This window comes from Micrasema longulum, unplaced genomic scaffold (assembly GCF_059751315.1).
Source record: "Micrasema longulum isolate JH-2025_06_02 unplaced genomic scaffold, ASM5975131v1 h1tg000639l, whole genome shotgun sequence".
Lineage (NCBI taxonomy): Eukaryota > Metazoa > Arthropoda > Insecta > Trichoptera > Brachycentridae > Micrasema > Micrasema longulum.
Window position 1 is genome coordinate 975,811 of NW_028277835.1, and position 23,004 is coordinate 998,814.

Here is a 23,004-nt window from a genome sequence, read left to right on the forward strand (position 1 = left end):
TGAATGTGTGTATGCGTGAATGAATGAGGGAGAGGGTACATGTGCGTGTGGTAATGAATGAGGGATAGGGTGCATGTGTGTGGGTGCGTAAGTAAAAAAAATAATTGTTTAAAACTTGTAATTATATTAAAAATGGTACAAGAAAGAGCTTGGTAAAAAGTTTGAAACCTTTTTGTAAAATTCAAATCAAAGAAATGTTATAAATTATATATTTATATTTTATATATTAATGACTTATCACTGTACAACACAAAAGGAAAAAAATATTATGTATGCCGACGACATTGGACTATTCTATAAAAATCAAACAGACGTATTAACAAACAATGACATAAACGAAGACCTTACTATGTTGACTAAATGGACAAACACAAACTTACTTACACTTAATGAAAAAAAATGCAATATTATCCATTTTGAAACTAGAAAAAAATGTAAAAAAAAAAAATGCTTACATAAATAATAAACGACTAACTGAACTTGAACATGTTAAATACTTAGGACTAACAATAGACATGGACAATTCATATCAACAATTTAATTAGCAAAGTGGTGACATTAACGAGTCTTTTTTTTTAATCAAAAACTTTGTTCCAAAAACGGAAAAAAATCTAATGTACGAAGTCTATGTAAAAACTTAAATTTGTTATATGCAACTACTATGGGGAACAGGAAATCAAAATGACATAAACAGACTACAAAGACAGCAAAATAAAATATTGAAGTTAGTATGTGACCTACCCTATCTAACAGCAACTAAATAACTTTTTTAACAAACTAAACAATTAAATATAACTGAACTTTTTAAACTAGAATCCTTTAAATTTATTCCTAAATAAGCCACAGATGTAATTGTAGACGAAGAATTGAAACTTGAAAAAAACTATAGTAAACATGAACACAATACGAGAATATCAGAAAAATATCATAGACAACCTTCTAAAACGAGAAAAGGACCATCGAGACTAATAAACCATGGACTAAAATTATACAATAAACTACCAGACAAAACTAAACAAAAGACTCAGACAACCTTTACAAAATATGTTAAAAATATTATATTTAACAGTAGAAAGAATTTTTTCTTTTCTTTTTCTTTTCTTTTCTTTTTTTAATATTAAGTTCACAGAATGTTTAAATGTTTTTATTTTCTTTTTTAATATTAATTTCACAGAATGTTTAAATGTTTTTCTTTTCTTTTTTAAAATTAAGTTCACAGATTGTTTGAATGTTTTTATTTTCTTCTTTAATATTAAGTTCACAGATTGTTTAAATGTTTTCTTTCCTTTTTTAATATTAAGTTCATAGATTGTTAAAATTTGTTAAAATTTTTATTGTTTAAATGTATACTATGTATTGTTACAAGAAATGTACTATTTTTTTTATGTACCGTCCCAAATGAGTTTTCTCGTACAACTCCTGGGAATATAATATCATGATATTCATGTCTTATATGTTTTATTAATAAATAAAAAAATAAAAAAATAAAAAGTGTGAATTTTAAAAGTAAAAATATATTTTTTTAATGTATGTAACCCGTAAGGGTTTATCAATGAAAAAATTTAAATAAAAAACATGGAATCATAAACACTCATCCAGGATTCTCTAGGCCGCGATTACAAACTCTATTTCCATCGGTATAAAGTAAAAGCGATATTTATCTACGAAACTGTGTATATTTATATGGAAATTTAAAGTATCTTCGCGGGTAACCTGTAATTTGACAAGTTAAAAATGAAAAGCTGTGTGCGTATTCTATTTTTCATACAGAAAATGTTTTTAAAACTTAAGTCAAGAAGCGTCCATATGAAAACGATGATTTCCCTGAACATGCCCATCATTAGGACTGTATTGGCGTATGGATGTGCGACACTGACCTTGACAGTAAGGTCCGCTGAGATGCGCACATATTTGAAAGGAAAGTTCTTCGCCAAATCTGTGGTCCTGTGAAAGATGGAGAAGAGTGGCGCATAAGGCAATAAGCCGAATTGTACAGCATATATGAAGACTTTAGTATCTCAACCCACATAAAAGAGATAGACTGGACACGTACAAATAATGTCTGATGCGCGAGTAACTTAGAGAGTCATGACTGGACATCCAGGGGATAAAAGAAGGATTGGAAGACCCAGACTGAGTGACGAGTGATGAGACTGAGGCAGCACAGACTCTACAAGTTTGAGGACAGGCGGGGTCGAAGGCAAAAGTTGAAGAACGTCAAGGCTCGATTTGGGCTGTAGAGCCATCGAAGAAGAAGATAAAATTGAAAATAAATTTTAACTTCCTATTGTAATACGAGCCCTGGTTCTATTTTACACAAAAATCTATATTCTTCCTATACCCGGACACAGGAAATCATTGGGAAGTGTTTTCTACTCTATGGCTGCTCTCAGTTAAAAAATAGGACTGGTACCTGAAGCGTAAGACTGTCCACCTTACCGTCATTTACATTTACATTTTACATTTTTTTTGCACCACAACAGGCCAGGAGACCTAATTACAGTGGTGAATTACATCACAGAGCACCCAGGCTTGAGAAAAATCACATTTTAATTTTTGTGTTCTCACCGGGAATCGAACCCGGAACCTTCCGTGCGTGAATCAAGCGTCTTGACCACTACACCACGGAGGCCGCCATGTAATATTTGATAGAGATACGCTGCATTTGGTGTTCCAATGTAGTGCCCCATGCACCATCGGGTGCGAACAGAGGTATGATGATGAAATTTTTTATAACTACATTAAATTGAAATTTACTTATATGTTTCAATTTTGGTGGCCATTTCACAATTATAAAAAGGAAATCAAGTTAGGGTAGAGTGGGGTTCAATCCTCGGACCGCTGATTTGTGAGTCTGCAACACTAGCTACGGGACCACAACCCGATTCGATATGAAATATCAATCGTTTTATAGTATCGTGCGGATTATTAGCATCGTATGAAATGAGCCGTTCGCCTATCAACTATTATGTAACAATTACATAATGTATGTGCAATGTGCATTATATTATGCATGTGCGTATATGTATTTATGTGCATATTTATAGGACTTTGAGTTGAGTATAAATATATCTACAAAATCTTAAAAAGTACATTCAACCCCGTTGATCGCAACCTCGGCGAGTGCGGATTCAGTTTAATGCGATATTTTTCGCAATGTAGTGACGTTCTAATTCTTCTTATTCTTAGAAGTGGGGGTGAGTGCTATGCAAACTTCTGACGTCACTGCGCCTTGTGAAGATCTATTGTAACGAAAAGAAACAAAAAATAATTGAAATGGTAGAAAATGGTGAGAAAATTGCAGTTGTAGGTAGGGATTTTAAATTGCCCGAGTCGACAGTGCGATCAATTGAAAAAAAAGCGTGGAGAAATTGTTTTTGAGGCAAGCAATGGTTGGTTTAGTCGGTTTAAATAACGATCAAACTTGCATTGTCTTCAAATAAAATTATAATCAGCTGAAAAATATCCGAAAGAGTGCCGTGAAAATCCCCCGTTGATCGCGAAATTTCGCTTATCGCGGCCATGTCCAGAACGCATCCCCCGTGATCAACGGAGGTTACCTGTATCTTTAATCAACGTAATGCGTAATCGTTGGTAGGTTCCTTATTAAGAACTAGGTCCCTCGGTATATTCGAGAATCTTAATGTAAAATCTATAAAACAACTTTATGTAAAAGCTCTGTTACTATACGCACACAAACACTATTCTCTACATTTCGTTACAAATACCAGAGTTACTAAATACTCCACCCTGATGCAGAAAAAAAAAAAAAAAATACAACCTTCGGTCAAAGAGGATTGGCCTACTACTCGGTTAAAGTGTACAATCTACTTCCATTATCCATAAGGACAATTAGTAAGAACTCTCAATATAAAATTGCTATTAAGAAATAAATAGTGGAGGTGGGTTGCGCACGGATCGATGAGTGGATCAAGCCAAATAGGTAAAATGTGTGTACTGTTTATGAAATTTGTTCTATTGGTCTGTATAAATTGGTTATGTTTGTTATGATTATTTTAGTTTATATTGTTTATTAAGTTAATGATAATTAGTTTGGTTAGATATATTACGTATTTTTATTATCATTATTATGTTAATTTTGTTAAATAACTAATTTAAGGCATGTTTCACATTTTGTAAAATGTTTCCCTCGGCACGGGAAACCCCAGTGAGGGAACATTATTATGTATAAAACAATTGAATACAAACAATGTAAAAGTATAAATAAATAAATAAAATAAACAAATAATAATTGTTTTCTTTTAAAAATTATTTTTTATGTGAAGTTAGGTTAGGATTGTAATAAAAAAACTGAGTAGCCCTTTGGTACGAATAGTGTCAGCCCTTGCTTCTATAGCATACGTCACGATGAATCTCAGTAATCTCACATGTCGTGTATATATATTCTGACCTCACCATCGGTACGCATATCCTTATTAATTTCTTCATGTTACCTACATTACTCAGACACCCCGACACAGTTGATGCTTTGTTGACCTGTTCAAGGACTTCAGCGTACAAATCGCTATGACTTGAGATTTCTACTCCCAGATATCTGAAACTCATGACTGGTTCAATGTTCTTGTTGTCGGCCTCCGTGGTGTAGTGGTCAAGACGCTTGACTCACGCACGAAAGGTTCCGGGTTCGATTCCCGGTGAGAACATAAAAATTAAAAAATGTGATTTTTCTCAAGCCTGGTTGTTCTGTAATGTAATTCACCACTGTAATTGGGCCTCCTGGCCTGTTGTGGTGCAAAAAAAATGTAAAAAATGTAAATGTAAAAAAAAAAAAAATGTAAATGTAAAATAGTCATATTACTCATTATAGGTTGTCTGGATTTGGTAAGATGTTTTGTTGACTGATATTGACATGTTTAGCCTTTGTGATACAAGGTGGAGTTTATACAGAATTATTTGTAGGTCATCCTCAGATTCGGCTATTGTACCTGCGTCCTTTGTCATTATTTTTTGTTTGTTTTTTTGCTATTCATTTTGTGGCAGGCAAACTCACTAACTAGTATATTATAAGGCCGACTAATATGCACTCGATATCCGTTTTCAGGTTTTCTTTTTGAGAGTAGCCATTGAGTAAAAAAAAACTCGTCAGGGTCTAGGTAACATTCAGATATCTAAAAATATTAAATATTTTTTATAAATATAACAAAACGCGTATTTTAAACATGGTATCTACACTTGCAATGAGGAAGTTCAGTGTCTTTTTATTTGTTAATAGGCTATTAAACTAAGCCAATGTTTTTTTTTATTTTTTATATATTGTATTATCAGCGCTATGATTTTTTAAAAGTTTTTCTGAAATAACTTCGCGTGTGACGTCAGAGGTTGTTCTCTGTTAATTCTCCCGATCGGTTCGTTTACCGTAAGCCAACCGGATATCCTTCATAGCTCTCATATCATTGGATGGTTCATATGATCCAGTGACGTCGATCAAAGTAGTGCGTTTTTACTGAAATATTTTTTGTTATTTTTTTTCGTACATTTTCAAGAAACTTTGCTGTACAATTTAACGTTCTAATTTTTACCGCGCTCAAGAAAACATATTTGTATCCAATTTCCCGTAGGGCTGAAGTTCCTTATTGATGTGTTTAAAAAATAAATATTCATTGCGTGAGTTTACGGATAACATTATTATATTATCTGTCATTGTTTAAATTCTTTGACAATTGTGTTTGATGGTGTCCAAAGGTATTATGACACAGATCTTTATAGTTAATTTAATAATAGGTATAAATCATTATAATTTATGCAGGCACATACAATTTAAAATACTTTATTACAGTTTAATGACCCGTTTAATGAATAATTAAATACTAACTAACCATCAATATGCAGCTTAGTTGTGAATTCAGCTAACCCGAAGTTCGAAGACAAAATAATTATTTGTTTTGAAAACAATTGTATTACGCATATTAACTAATTTTTACAAATTATATTTGAGTATATCCGAATCTTCGTTGGCGAGTAGGTATTGGAATAATCTTACCAGCAATAAAGGTTTTAGCCCCTGTACATTATAAAAAGCAAAAGATTTGTAGGAATACCGATATTCAAACATAAACAGAAAGCTGAATGTCTAAAAGTGAAATTAAAATAATCCTTCAAGTCAGCCAATGACAAACTACTAGAATTTCACATTCTTTAAAAAATATATATATATTGAGATATCTGTCAACCTAAAGAGTATATATATTTAGTAATTATCATATTTATTAAAAGCATGTTTACAATTTCCACATGCAGAATAGTGATTTCAAATGTGTGCGCCGCGTTGCCGCAGGGGCGGGCGCCGCAAATGTCTCAAGACCTTATAATGAATTATATTTCTTCTTCTTCTTCTTCAGCCTTATTCTCTCCACTGCTGGATTAAGGCCTCTTCCAAACGTCTTCATTCCTTCTTATCACCAGCTTTCATCATCCACGCTTTACCGGCAATAGAGGCAATGTCGTCGACCCATCTTTTCTGTGGCCTTCTAACAATTCTTTTGTTTGCCCATGGTCTCTACTTTATTATTCTGGGTATCCACCTGCCATCATTTTACCTCGCCAAGTGTCCTGCCCTCTGCCATTTTAATTTCGCTGCACGATCCATGATATCCACGACTCCGGTTCGGCGCCTTATTTCTTCATTCATTAGTCTGTCTCTTAGACATACACCGAGCATCTGTCTTTCCATGGATTGTTGCGTGCATTTTAATTTCTGGCTGTTTTTTTCTGTTACATACATGGTTTCTAGTCCGTATGTTGTCGTCGGCAATATGCACGATTCATATGCCTGTCTTTTTAAGCATATAGATATTGAAGTATACATGAATTATACTATAACCCTTTACCTATGGTGAAGATTTTGCAATATTTTACGGCGCCTTTGTAAAAATCAAAACATTTTGACTAATCCTGATCGAACTAAAGTGATAAAGAGCATGTAGAAAAGAAAATATTGAGATTGGCAGTATCCAGTTTAATTCCACGATTTAAAAAATGTACGGCGATTTGCAGACTGATCCATATCATAAAATACTGATTTAATGATAATGAAACAAATAAAAAATAAATGAACGAATTTGTTTTGTTACATTTTTCTTTCTTTTACACGGGTACTTTTACTCAGAGTTGGAAACCGTGAGAAAATCTTATAAAAATCCAAAAAAGGCTCTACGAGTAAAAAGATTTAGAAACCACTAATGTAGGGATATTTTTATCATCACGGTATCTTTCGTTCTTCTTCGTTCTAGTAACGAGATCCCAAGATAGTAAATATTGTGTTAATTAAGATTGTTTAGGTTAAGTTTAATTCAATGTATGTTTTGTCTATAAAAATAATCTATTAAGACTTCCTTAAGCCTGTTGATTGGCTAAAAAAAAATAACCCCTTTAATACCCATTGACCGCTCTAATTTTTTTTCCTCCTCTTTCACAGTAGTAGCTGCTCGATTGTGGAATAATCTACCCACTCATTTCAGAGACGCCCATTCTTTATTTACATTTAAACCATGACTAATCTCATTTTTCTTTCCTTCCTATTCCTCCTCCTCTCTCCATAGTATAGTGTAGATTTTGAGTTTATTTTTGTTTTATACCTTAAATATATGTACATTTTATTTTCTTATTTTAACGGTTTAGGTAGAAAGAAAGAAATTGCCTTGAGGCAATATGCCCTTATATGTATATAAAGTGTTAAATAAATATTTCAAATATGAGGGCAGAATACTTTTTATTTGATGTATTTTTATAACGGCTCTTACGGCACGAGAAAACAATTTTTCTCGCGTATTTTGTATGTAAATACGCGAGATAATACGGCCGCGAGAGCGTTTGGAATACAACCCCTGACCTGGTATTCCGAACGCGACTATAGCGTGGCATAGGGCGTTTTTACGTATTAAATACGCGTTATAACACGCTGTAAATGCGTTTGGAATACTAGCCCTGTAGCTCAATCACAAATAACTATCGACGTGCTAATAAGCGACTTGATAACAATTTCTTCCTATTGGTTGTTTATCGTATTCGCGATCACAATGGAACATCCGTGAACACCTAACATAAAATGTCGTATAATCCTGCTGCGCAATCACATATTTGAATCACGTAAAATATTCCAAAACTGCGATTTTTAATTATTTATTTTTTTATTTATCATGCTATTTATTGCATTTAGCCGGCGGCGGCGGTTGGAAAGCCAAATTTCAAGAAAAGCAGTCGCCATAGTAGTCATTGGAATTTAATTTGATGTATCTGTGGGGTTCATAGTCCATTGATCGATGACACCCGTGCTAAATAATTCACCCTAAAATTACAGTGCGATGACCGATGAAGCAAGTCATCATTTTCCATAGAATCCAATACAACCAATTATGCAACTCTAACAGTATTGCACAGAAAGGCAGTGCATTAACATCGTCCCTACCATGAAGAAATGAACAACAATAGAACGCGGTCTATAAAGAGACTACAGAGCGTAGTCAACGCCCAGTTCAGTTCAGCATCAGTCTGCCCAACAAGTCCAGCTCAGCCAGTCTGAAGACTCAGCTCAACGCAGTCACGCACTTCCAGCATGTATTTCAAGTGCAGTCTCTTCAATCCATCATCGCCGCTACGCCAGCGCTACACAACCAAGTCTTATTCGCCAAGTAATAGATTACCAATTAAACAGCAGCATCGCGTCTTCTGTCAATCTGTAACTGGGGTAGGAGCTCCAACCCTCAGCAACCTCACCCTACACATTCGTGCTAGTTTGGAAATTTATTAAAACTGTTTTTTTTTCGGTTTTTAAGGTATTAAGACGCAAATATAATTTTTCTGGGTTATTGTACCGTATGTCGATTGCGTTCTTTTTCGACTTTTCTGAACACAGCCCAATAACTCAGACATTCTCAATCCGCACTTTGTTTTGGTTTGGTTCAGTATCGTACACGTATGGTAAAAATAATTTATCAACGAAATTGAATAATATTCTAAAATAAATTTAGGATAGGTAGGTATACCTACTAATAATAAAATTATATATATTTAATAAATATGGTTATATGATATATTTGGTATATTATTTGGTTTATTTGAATCAGGTTGTGGTCCCGTGCGGACTCACGGAAGAGAGGTCCGAGGTTCTTACCCCACTCTATCCCAACTTGATTTCCATTTTCTTATTGTGAATTGTCTAAAACTTGTTGAAAATGGCCACCAAAATTGAAAAAAAAAAAACAAACAAACTAAAATGATTAAATAGAGACTATTTAACAAGAAAAGTGATAATTAGTGGGCTCGAGCCTCAGACTACGGATATAAGTTACTTGACTCACTATAAGTTAAGTTGCACAAAACCTTGGTAGAAAATTTAGAGGTAAATAAAAAAAAGCCCTTAAAAAACGATACAATTTCTAACAAAAAGAGAGAAACAAAACGAGGTTTTAAATCGGTAAGTTTTGGTAAGTAATAAAATGTTTTTTGCGAAAATCTCAACAATATGACATAAACTAAGAGTTTCGAAATATTATACCCTTTATCAATATGTATCTTTTTTGAGTGATAACAGTGACCGTGAAAATTGACACACCTACTGTATGCTTTGACTTAATTAATAAAAAAACGATGCTCAATATTCAACCATTAATAAATCATTATAAGCTTTAAATGGATCAGCTAACTTGGCTTCTGCGCCACCCAAAAATATATATTTATCTACCCACTATCTATGCAGATAAGAGCTAAGTTATGAATAGGTCATAAATAATACCAAAAATATCGAAAAGTCAAATAAACGCATCATAAATTATTTTACTTTCATTTTTAAGTAATCTAATCTCTCTCTTTTGCTACAATGTAGACATTTTTTCGGAAGATCAAAATATTCAGTGTTTAGTATGAGTTGCTTCAACGACATAGTAAACAATATTATTTAGTCAGATGTATGATTTATTATACATACAATAATGTCCCTGAAATACCAATAACGCTGACAACATTCCGTTTTATGACCTACGAGTAGGTAACAACGCGCAACATTTATATTTGGCGAATATTAAACATTATTAGAAGCCTAGTTTAGGTTATCTACGATAGGCATTTAAAAATTAGACTACAGGTAATAAACCCAATTTTAAATTAAAGAAGAAATAGTGCCCAGGCCAGTTCTAACTGCGGGGAAATTGCATTTTAATCAATTTGATAATGTTGCTTGCAATTTCACGACGACGCGGCGACTGAAAACCTAATCAATGCATAAATTTTCTACTAATTGACTGAACTACTAGATATTTAAAAGATACTTGATTTAGAACGATAGCTTTATGAAATACGTTAAATTTCAATTTCAATCTTGACTTAAATGTAAATAAAGAAGGGGCGTCTCTAACATTAGTGGGTAGATTATTCCACAATCGAGCGGCTACTACTGTGAAAGAGGAGGCAAAAAAAATAGAGCGATGACAGGGTATTAAAAGGGTTCTCTCGTTACTAGAACGAAGAGATAGTCCGTGTTGTGAAAGAGGTTGGATGAGCTCTCTCAGATAAACAGGCGAAGTGGGATTATTTAAAATATTGTGAAGAAGTGATAGAATGTGAATGTTTCTTCTATGCCTGATGCTGAGCCAGTGTAGTTGCGTGCGATACTTGGTTATGTGGTAAAATTTGCGAAGATTAAAGATATAACGAATACAAATATTCTGCAATCGTTCTAACTTATCAAGCAATTCAGAGTTAGCATCTGGATAACATACATCCGCGTAGTCAAGGAGTGGAAGAAGTAAGCTCTGGACTAATGTTTGCTTAACATTAATTGGCAAGAAATTCTGTAATATTTTAAGTGAGTGCAAACTGCTATAAAGTTTACGACTAACTTCGTTAACCTGATCGTGTCACTCTAAATGCTTATGAATGATAATACCTAAGTTTTTGACTGAAGTCATGAATGGAATTTCTGTACCATCTATTTTGAAAAAAGGAAGTGTGGAAAAATTCACTTTTGAATACATTTATTTACTACCAACAAGTACAATTTGGGTTTTTGTTGGATTTATGAGAAGTCCATGTTTTTTTGTCCATGAAGAGATATGGTCGAGTGCAAGTGACATTACTCTACGTGTTTCAACAATGTCGACGGGCTCGAAATGAATATACAATATTGGGTATTTCCTGGAGAGACCACATCACTAATGACGAGGTTCTCAGCAGAATTGAAGAAGGGAGGCACCTAATCAAAACCATCTCCGAGAGGCGAGCCCAATGGATCGCCACATTATGCGCTATAAGGGTCTCGTGACATTATAGAAGGAACAGCTGAGGAGAAAAATAGAGGGCGCCCCAGACGCCGACGGGAGTATTTAGAGCTAGTTTGCGAGGATTTGAACTGCGCCTCACATGTTGAGCTAAAGAGGGCTGCAGAGAATAGAGAGCAGTGGAGGACGAGATGCAGGACTTTGCTGCAAAGAGGAAAGGAATATGGAGACTAATCAATTGACTTCTCTATTCCCTTCTCGAAAATGTTCTCCATCATGTAATTTTAATAAAAAAATATTATCAGATCCTTATAGTGAGATCCCTAGGTATGTAATATCTTCCGAAATCTTTCAAGTTGAGTATAGGACCCTATTTCGCACTGGCTATTTGTAAAATGATATCTCTTGGGAAATAATTTGATCTCATTATATAATTTGCGACGGCCATGGCGAGTGATACCGCGGGGTCATGATTGTAATTTATTATCTCATCTGTCAGATCATCGTACGAATATCAAGTACCCATTAAACCAAATCGGGACATCGGGAGGTTCCTGATCGTTCGTCTTAATAATCCATATTTGTATAAGAGTCGCCAAACAAAAATCAACTTTGACTTTCTTCATATGAACTGATATCAGTTACACGGCAGAATAACATTTTTTTATTTAAAGAATCTGTTTACCTGCTGACTAGGATATCCAATTTAGGTAGAGTTCTTTTTATAAATATATTATACGAGCTGAACTAGGCAACGTTTTATTTTTGCTAGATTTAAGAATATACTCGTAAATGGATTAAATGAACACAATCGAAAGTTTGATATCAATTATTGTATTTACTTAAAATTAGATATGTACATATTTTATTATTATTTTTGTGTTTTAGATTTAGATAGAGCTATAAAAACACTCAGGACAAAGCTAATGATTTTTGCTAAAAACCGCTCGTAATTTATTATATTTTTCGGTCCAGTATTTATTTAGTCTATCGAAAATACATATGAGCATTGCCTTTGATACACAAATATTTATGTGACATCACTTAACTTTTTACACGTCGTTAAATAATGACACGAAATGAGTTAGGTAAACGATATTATAAAAGAACACATACCTACTTATAACTATAAACTCACTAAAAAATGTGTAATTCAAATGTTTTTGACACCTGGAAAAATCTTTTAATAAATATTGACAGGGGATTTAGTTATAAATGTGTTGTCTACATAAAACATGTAGCTATGAATATGAATTTGTTTGTAGTTAGTAAAGTCGTCGCCAAATAAGAATGCCTACGTTAACTAATATTTTACATTGCGGACACTTTATGTGCGTAGGCATTCTTATCTGGCGAGCAGTTTACTAGCTACTAATTCATAATATACGTATGAAGTACAAACACGTCAAGTACGTCTATAGTAAATATTATGATTACGGTTCCTTCAGATATTATAGTGATGATATATAAAATAACAAATATTTTTGGTTTGCCGACCCTTCATATATAGAGCCTACTCCTCGTACAAGCCAAAGTTATCACAATGTTTTTTGTGCCATTTCGAATATAAAATGTACGAGTATGTATAAATAAATAAATAAAAATGGTTTTGTACAATATTTAACAACGTAATTTATTTAAAAAACGAAATACATAATTTCACATAACATTCCCAATGAGTTTTCAGAAAAAATCATTTAGGGGACAGGCACATGACAATATTTATTTATGGACGTATTTACAATATCGTATACATATTTTTTATTGATCAATATAATCACATAATTGATACATGTTTCAATATCATAACTATAATATAAACTTTTATAATTTTTTTAATGTTAAAGCTGTTACTTTCCTAAAAAGAGACTAGCTCTTGTGTTTGGAGAGTGACTTACACCATCAGAAAATAATATGTAATACAATAATACTAATTAAAAATAGAAAGCTGTTTTTACTTGGGTTCAAAAAAAATTTCTTTAAATTTACTTAGAATTTGTTTACTGATATGTTTGTTTTCAATTTTTTTATTTCACCGGGGATATTATTGTAATTTTTTATTCCTTTGAAAACAAAAGTATTTAGACCATGACTTATGTGGAATTTAGGAATTTTGATATTATTTTGGTATCTGAGTGACTTATACCCGTATACAGAGACAAAACTTAAGGTGAGGAAAGTAGATTCTAATTTCAAATGCAGAGAATAACCCGCAGGTGAAGACAATAGAATGTACTCTCCTCACCTTAAGGTTTGTCTCTGCATACGGGTATTATTCATCTTAAATTCGTTTATTTTTTGTAAATTTGTATAATATCGTATTAAAATAATACCAAATAAACATTCTCGGCCATGTTATACGTCAAGAAGGCCTCCTGCATGTCATAATGGAGGGGATGACCGAGGGGACAAATTCTAGGGGACGCCCACGCCGAGAGTACCTGGAGGACCTATTAGAGGACGTGCGCTGCTCATCATATGTTGACTTTAAAAGAGCCGCACAAGACAGGGAGGAATGAAGGAGAATAATGAAAGTAATTGCTGCCAGCCAATCCCAGGATTGAGACCAGAGAAGAAGAAACATTCTCTGGATGAACTAAAGCATTATTTATTCAAAGTAGGTACTTTTCTAAAGAAAATAAAATCACATGTCCTCTTCTTATATTTCAAAATTGCTACTGCAAATCTTTGTGGCAATTGATTAATCCTACTCTTGGTTTAGAGGAATTTTTTTTTTCAAATTTTGTCGTGATTGTAGAACAAACGTATGTGCGAAAAATGCAACATTGACTTTCTTTATATTTGATCTAGAAAAGATTTTGTAAAGGCTTTGTATTCCAGGAATAATAATGCCGCCACGTGTGATAAGAAAATGTTTTATTTTCACTATAACTGAGAAAAACAGTAAAGTGAGTACATTTTGTGTGTTTCATTCGTAAATAAAATTTAATTTACGAAGTAAGTAGATATTGTGGTTTTAATATCAACATCATACAAACGTCATTTTATTATTACGTAAGTTGGTATCACCTGGTTTTGACACAATTTTTGCTCATAAACAGAATTGCGTCACGATTAACATTTTTATGATCCCCCTATTCGCATCTGATGCTGCATAGGGCAGTAAATTAACTTTTAAAAGGCTGTGCTAAAAAATCCTTTACACACGGCGATGTAACATCGTTTACCTCAAGCAAATGACAGAATATTCTGAAGTTCGGACATTTGGAAAAAAAAACATACAGTCATACTGTTGAATAATTCATTTTCCATAATTCATAAAAAAAAAAACAAAATGAATTTAAAATCACGAATACGCCGGTTACATAATATGTAACTAGCGGTCACTTCCGCTTACTGCCGACTTACTAACCGTCTGATTGAACAAATTTCTTCTTTTGTTTTGGTCTCTTTCACACAAACACCGGCCACAGAACAGCGTCTCTGTCTTCCTTGTTATAAATTCTATTCTAGTGCTCTTTCTTATACAGTAAAACAGTTTTTTGTGGTATTGGGATCACATTCTTTCATATGATTATTCTTCACAGCCACGCAAGAGTTAATGCGCTAAATGCGGGACATCTCGATCATTTGTTACGTGAAGATGTGGGAGAGATTCTATCGAATTATTTTATCGTAATCATGCCCTCGTTTTTGCATCTAATGGTGCTTAGGGCACCGCATTGGTATATCAATGGCAGAGTATCTCAACCATTCCAGTGCGAGAAGTTGTAGCGTAAAAACACTTTTTCAGGTAAACATTTCATGTAAACCATCTCGGAAATCGAGCGCGAGACCTATTGAAAGCGCTGATCACTGAACTGGAATTATTTCATCTTTTATTATTTTTATTACAGTCGGATAATTTGAATAGCGCCATTTTTGTGAAAATCACCTCAAGGGCGCTGAATGAAACGTCTGTAAATACATTTCAATTGCAGAATGGTGAATTTGACACGCACTTGCAAAGGTTTGCTTTTGACCTAATGAAACTACGAAACAAAGAAAGGGTTATCATTAGATTCCTTAGGTGTTTAATAAATTTATTAAATACACGTCAGTCGTCACCTGAAAATACCATAAATATTTTTGTATTATGAGTTAATGAATGTGAAAGTCGGACGCGTGTAATAATAATTACTAATCAATTGCTTGATGTGTTTTCAATAATTTGAGAACTCACATGTGACGAGTGAGCTGTAACTAATATTGTACGTAGCGAAATGAATAACGTTCTAAACACCCTACCATGTAGAACGAGTAACTGTTATAAACATATTTTATCTTATAAAACACTGAGTATTATCTCGCTCGTATTACATCATTGCAGGGTACACGTCCAAAGCGGACTCATAAAAAAATAATTAATTTTACAGAAAAGCAAAAAATACTATTAATTTTTACTGATTTTTACTTGCTCAATAAATATGTTTAATAAAGTAGGTTTTCAATTAATGTAAAATACATTTTTACATACAATACAATAGAGAAAAGCGAACAAAAACGTCCACTTTAAATAAAACATCTCATTTGAACACATTGTTATATACAGGATGTTCTTTAAACCCTGTCACATCCGAAACCACAATGATCAGTATGGGCAAGAAGCCATATTAGCATATTCAAAAAAATATTTAGAACCAAGAAAATTAAAAAAAAAAAATATTTAAAAAAACAAATAGTTGCTCACATCTGCAGGGGAGAAGTGAGGAGAGTGCGGCGCGGTATCAGACTCTTCCCTCCCCCTCCTCGTGTCTCCCCTGCAGAAGTAAGCATCCTTTTTTTTTTTAAATTTAATTTTTTTAAATTTTATTCGTTCTACAAAAATTATTTAATGTGTCAATATGTCTTCTTGCTCATACTGATCATCGTGGTTTCGGATGTGACAGGGTTTAATGAACACCCTGTATGTATACACTAGATTCGGCACGTCTTGATTTCCATTCATCTTAAGTTCCGGAACTTAACTTGTAGTCAGTAAATGTGAAGCATTGTAAAAAAGCGCGACATACAGCTTTGAATTCACAGTAAACTGGCATAGACAGTTAGTCTTTTTTACTCTGTTACGCATTTTGCATGGCAACATTGACGCGACAACGCTCATTTTTCAGAACGTAATTTCAAACTATCGTTCCATAAAATTCTCTGTTTAGGTTTATCTCAGTGTTTGAACGTACAAGAACAACCTTATTGAAATATTCCTCACATTTTTGACATGGTTTTTGTCAGCTGACTCCACATATTTTTCTTACAATTTATCCGACAGAGAGCCACATTTTGTTAATTTTTCAAAATTCTACAAAAATGTTTTGAGTATGTCAAAATGCTTGCAGACTGGCTGTATTTCCTCCCTAGAGAGTTATTCATATTTAAATTTGTTGCAACAGAAAAGGAAAACATTTTTGAGAAGAAAAGGTTTCAGTTCTTTTACTTCACAAAAGTCAATAGACGGAGGAGTTGAGAAAATGTTGATTTTTAAACATAGGCCGAATGGTGAATGTTACACAGTGTGTAAAGTGGCCACTTAATCCAGCCAATGACACGTCATAAGCCCTGTAAATGCCTAGACTTCCATATTCTCTTCTCAAAAATGTTTTCCCTCTCTGTTGCAACAAATTCAAAATTCTATTCTACTTAACTCATTAACGAAAAAAAAATGGCATTGATATCTCGAAATATTGAAAAAATGCAATTAGCTCGTTTCCGCCGTGTACCCTTCAATCGCAAGTTCTGAAATGTCGTTAATTGTATATTATGATTATAATGTTTCGGCCTTTTTGACGTCAATTCGAAGAGGAGATAAATGGAAGTGACATTAAATGTCACGTCCATATATTATCATTAGTGACAGTATTTCCTGTTCATTGCAAATTTTGTTCATATTGATGATAGCAACCAAACCCCTTTTTTCAGCAATGTTAAAACCGGATACATTTTGAAACTGAAGATAGTGAATGTTCAATCGAACTGAGCCACCTTGAATAATGAATAAATTCAATTTCGTTGATCGTTGATCGAATCGAGTTGATGAAAAATGATCTTTGACATAATTTAAATGCAAATTTAGTATTGTACTAACCTTCACGTTTCATTTTGATTTAATTCCAGGAAGCTGCACTTGAAAATCAAATAATCGAATTAAATTTACTTCGGAAATATTTCACTGTTGCACTTTTGTTTTGATTAACCACGTCAATTCACTTTTTGTGAGCTAACACTTGTTATGGCAAATTTGTTCACGGAAATCGAATAAAATTAATGGATTGTTTGCTTCTGTGTTTTGTTTGCTATCCGCCGTTAGTGCGAAGGAAGTTTTCGCTTGTTTGCTGAAATGAATATAGCATCTTTCATTGAGCTAATCTACTTTATTGTGGAGGCTTGAACGAGCGGTCTGCGGCCTGACGACCACTGTGACGGACGCTTAAAGACCAACTATTTACAAAATTTAACGTTCCCGCCTCGCTAGCCTGATCTCTACGAAGCCAGTACCTGACCAGAAATAAAGAACAGTTTATATTCAAACTACGAACAAAATGGAGAGAAAGTGAGTATCTGCCGTTATCACTCCTAATTCATAGAGCTCGCTGGAATTTGAAAGAGTAAACAATATATTCTTTATCGCTTTAAATTGTATGCAGTATCGTTAATCCGTTAGTGCCATTGTATTTTTTTAATGATAATATGACATATGTTTCTGGCTAGTATTACTAAGAATGGTAAAAGCCATAATAAAGGAAAAAAAAATATGACAAATTAAACGACATGACCCGCAATATTTTTTTTGCCTATTAATAGTAAATAATATGTTTTCAAGTATTAATCATTAAAGATTACAGGTACATAAAAAGTAAGGGAAAAATTACATCATGAATTAAAAAAATGTTTTTTTAATTTGATTTATTACATATAATTTAGTTATATTTATAAGGTTTTTTAGAAAAAAAATATGAAAATTTGTTTTGCCTTTATTTATTTTATATTTATTATTTTATTTACGGTTCCATGAACCTATAACATAATTACAATAAAACCATTGAAAAAAATACAACGAAAAATAACAGAATATTAAAAAAGAACAAAAAAATCGAGAAAAGTATACAATGATATACATATATAAAAAATAAATATTATATCTGTAATAAATATAAATATTTACCTATAAAAAAAAAAAACAAAGAAAATAGCAATTTCAAAAAAGAGGTAGAGAAGAAAAAAGAAAAAGGAAAAAAAGCGCTTTAAAAGGAAAGTTAAAAAGTTTACTTCATGGTTTATATAAATATTAATACTAAACAATACTTTTTTTTTTAAATATGTTTTTTTTATGCCATTCCTCTCCAAAAAGGAGACAAACTCTTGTGCTTGGAGATCATCATCATGATTTCCCTCTCCGTACCTAGTGGTGCATAGAGCACTGCATTGGTACTCCAATCGTAGCGTATCTAGACCATTTTTGTTACATTGAAGAAAATGTGATCAGTCTTAGGCTTCAGGTACCAGTGCAGGGACAGTGAAATATTGCAGTGATAAACCACCATTTCAACAAATATTTCACATCGACCCTGCCAGGAATCGAACCCGACATCTAAAGAATGGTAGGGGAATGCGCCAACCACTACACTACGAGGCCGACTTATCTCCAATCGATTTCCTTTTTCAGGTTTTTACCTGATAGTATCCATCGAGTCGAAAACGCTCATCCAGGGTTCGGGTTCCATTTCACACGCAGAACTGTATTCTTGATTCGCCTGGATACATCCTCACCAAACCCTGCACCGCACCTGATGGTGCATAGGGCTGTTTTTTTTTTTACTTATTACTTTTAAAATGTTAAAAAAAAAAAAAAATCCCTATTCGACCGACGACACCTTGCTTCATATAATGGTCACACTAATGATTTAACTACAAAGGCGAATTTAATCTAATTCAGTGTTTGCGGTCGCAATAATACTCGTATTCTTAATGAAAATCATCATGTTTGATTTCACGTTTTCATATTTATTTTCACTAAAAATAAAAATCCGTAAATCAATCACTCTTTAGGGGGTACTGAAGATTCAGAATACCACCCTTGGAATGAAATAAAAGATTCGACAAGTACATTAGCTCCAATAGAGAGCTCTTTAAAGGATATTAAAGATAAAAAATCAAATAATTAAAAAAAAACATTAGTCCGGTTTCTTTTGGGTACACCCACTCGAATATGTTATTACTTTTTTTCTTAGTCAATTGAATTGTCCAATAATAATATTACATTAATCTACAATGAAGATAGACTCATTAGTTATTGACGATTTCAATTATTTTAAAAGAAGAACATTACTAAAGCTGTGTTCAACTAATATTAATTTTCAAGATAAAATCTGACCTCTCGATTATGTTTTTATCATATAAAATATGTTCTCCTCTTTCAGTAGGATAATTATGAAATTAAAATCCGTTTTTAAAAACTGTTTATTTAAATTGAAATTCCAAATAAAATAGTGTTTTCAGATCTAGTTCGTTCATATAAATATATTATGTCGCTGTGAAAGGTTGTGTGTATGTAGCGGTAAGAGGTTCCTACTACTTTTAAGTATTTAGTCTAGTCTGATTCCTAGACCGACTATAAAAGGCCAATGATCCCACCCATACAGGTTGATTTTGACCTTGAAGTTGTAGTCAACTGTGTCAGTCTGTAAAAGGTTTATGTCGAAGCCCATCGTACAAAAAATCGTCGCTCAAATGTTAGAGATGAACAAATTGATCGAATAAAAAAATAATTCATTTGATGTTGTTCATGAAAAAAGTATATTTGTCTTTTTTTAAAGTAATTGTGTTAAACACACTGCAATAAGCTTGTTTTTGCGTTGTTTATATCAATTTTCAGAAACAGAGTTTCATGATTGCATAAAATAACTGATAAAATCGATTTGATCAGTGATCAGTAATTTCAAAACACTAATGAAATTAGTTTGACAGCTGTCATTCTAATTAAGCTATATTTTGAAGGACTATAGTTATTAATATACTATAAAATTATTATATTAGGATAATAGCGTATCTTCTATAGTACATTTTCGTAAATCTAAACAATCTGCCTAAAAATGACACTCTCAGTGCTTTAAATATTATTGTAAAATCTGTACATTCTTGATGTTGGATTACAAAACATTACATTATTACTGAACGAATCTACGTATTTTCGTTACACCGGTAATATCTGTTAAGTGAACTCTGTTTTAGTTGTTGTTGTTCCGAGACTTTATCACCGAGATAGACGGGCAGGCTATCTCCGCAGAACAATGATAACACCACCGCGTGCATTGTCCTCGTCTGAACAAGCACGGACAGGATTTTATGACAATAGCAATTTGATCGACGTGTACGTATAGCTCCCGGGCATTTTTCCGGGCATGTTATTATTTAGTTCGTTTTTTTTTCTTCTAATTTTCGTATTGTCCCAGCGTTTTGTCCTGCACGGTCATCGCTGTTCATCTGGGACAAGACTATATTGTCCTATCTTTTTTATTGTCCACTTGTTCTTCGGCTCTTTTTGCGTGAGTTGAAAAATCTTATTTACAAAAAAAAAGAAAACGTTTAAAATAATATAAAGAACTCGGAAAAAAACCGAGTATTCTTATTGTTTTCAAAAATCTCTTTCATTTTAAATAATGTTTACTTTACCTACTGATAGTTTAGTGGAGGATTTTATTATTAAAATATCATTTATAAGGAATTTGAAAACAAAACATAGGTTAGTCATTATGTGCTACGATATTATTTTTGCAGGTATGTATAACATTCACAACAATCAATAATAATCGTCTGATAATATTATGATCTGTCATGCTGAATGCTGACGCTTGCCGAGGCGAAATGGCGGAATGGAACAAAAGAGGAGTTGAAAGGCTACAAAAGAGGAAAACGAAAAGAAGAAACATTGCTTCGAGAGCCGGCAGAACATGGATCATAAAAGCGGGTTACAGGTAGGAGTGGAGACGTTTGGAGGAGGCCTTTAACCAGCATTGGAGAGAACAAGGCTGAAGAAGAAGAAGAAGAAATATGTCAACAAATTGGTGGGTTTGCTAACTATCTAACAGGTCCTTGGATTAGATTCCGACATGAAACATTTATTTAAAAAAATATGTTCCCCCCAAAATATGTTTAAAAATTCATCCAAACACTAGCAAAATGTTTAATCATGCCCTTGTACAGAATTTATTTAAAACTTTAAGTTCAAAGAATAAGTATTTTGGCGGACTTATTGCTAAAAGGAATATCTTCCAGCCAACCAAAAAGAGACTAGTCAAAAGAAGAATTAGTCATAAATTTATACTAAAAAACCCATCAAGAGATATTTATTATTTAGAGATGAAAAATTGGATGGGGAGGAACCTATAATAATAATACTAAGCCTTTAAAAACCGTACAAAACAAAATTATTAAAATTATACTTCGTACAAATTCAACTTTTCCCTCCAGCCAATTATTCCAGGAGGCTGAACTTTTGAAGTTACGAGAAATCTACTACCAGCGCTGTCTAAAATATGTTTTTTATGCACCAACATTTATTTCCTAAGAAATTTAATTGACCCAGTCGAAGATTGAATAGTTCACTTGACATCCCTTATTGTAAATCCAGACTCGCGCAGACACTAATTTTGCATAGCTCCAAAACTATTCAATGCATTATTTGAATTTGTTTTGATTTAACATAGGGGTTAACTAAGGATTTGTTGAAATTATGGATAAAAAAGTAGATTTAAATAGCTTATTTTTTAAATGAATAGTATATAACATGTACTTTGTTGTGGGGTCTAGAATTTCAACCGTCCATGCGCTCAGTAGCTGCAAGACTTGTTGTTATCTAACTTCCAATTTTATAAATTTGATTTTTATTTCGTTTTTAAAATATCACTTAAACTCTAAACTTCATTGTCAAATAAAATTTTAAAAAATAAAAATGTAAATAGGGGCTAGATTTCTTATTGTCCATGAGCTCTGTAGCTTCAAGACGTTCTGTTATCTAGCTCATATATATCATAATTTTAATATATCATAATTGGAGACGAGGAACTAGAATCCCAACCGTCCATGCGCTCTGTAGCTGCAAGCCGTGTTGGGATATTTATTTATTGTACAGCGCCCTTGAGGCGATTTTCACAAAAATGGCGCTGTATAAATTATCCAAACATTATTATTATTGTTATTATTTTCAAATTTTTATCGGCCAAAAAAATGTGTTTCATTATTAGCACTTATTTTTTATTTATTGAAATCTATCGTAATTGTAGCATTGATTGAAATTTAAAATAAAATGTATTCCCACCCACACCTATTTTTAACTTATATATATCGTGGTTATACAAGTAAAAGCCATTTGCAAAAATGACGAAATTCAGATTATATACTTTTTGACATCGTATTAGCATAATGCTTGACTGGTAAAAATGCCAAGTTGATCCGACATTCCAAAAAAGAATTTAATTTGTAAAATATGTGACTATTTGATAGAAGCTCACAGATTTTTGACAAGTAAAACTGACCAACACACATAGTCACTTTTATTCGTAAATTTAAGATCCAAAGAATTGACCAAGCAACAGTTAGTCAATTTTACTTGTAGGTGATGTCACCAGTGAAGAGTTAGTTAGAGTTAGTAGTCAGTAGTTAGTAAGTTAGTATACGTTTTGTATTTGACAGATACGGTTTTTTAAATAAAAAGTTCATTAATAAAATTTATTCTTTAGATTATTACGTAACACTTCTTAATTATTTGTTCATTTTCATTTAT

The 23,004-nt window shown here is 32.9% G+C and overlaps 1 protein-coding gene across 1 annotated transcript in view; it reads right to left on the reverse strand.

The window, feature by feature from the left end:
- The window catches only part of LOC148279950 (organic cation transporter protein-like), a 31,598-nt gene extending 13,878 nt beyond the window's left edge, over nt 1-17,720 (reverse strand). Inside the window, exon 1 of the mRNA XM_088229167.1 lies at nt 17,311-17,720. Coding sequence (XP_088085293.1) covers nt 17,311-17,323 — 13 coding nt within the window. The 5' untranslated portion in view covers nt 17,324-17,720. The remainder of the gene's footprint in view (nt 1-17,310) is intronic.
- Nucleotides 17,721-23,004: the final 5,284 nt, after the last annotated feature.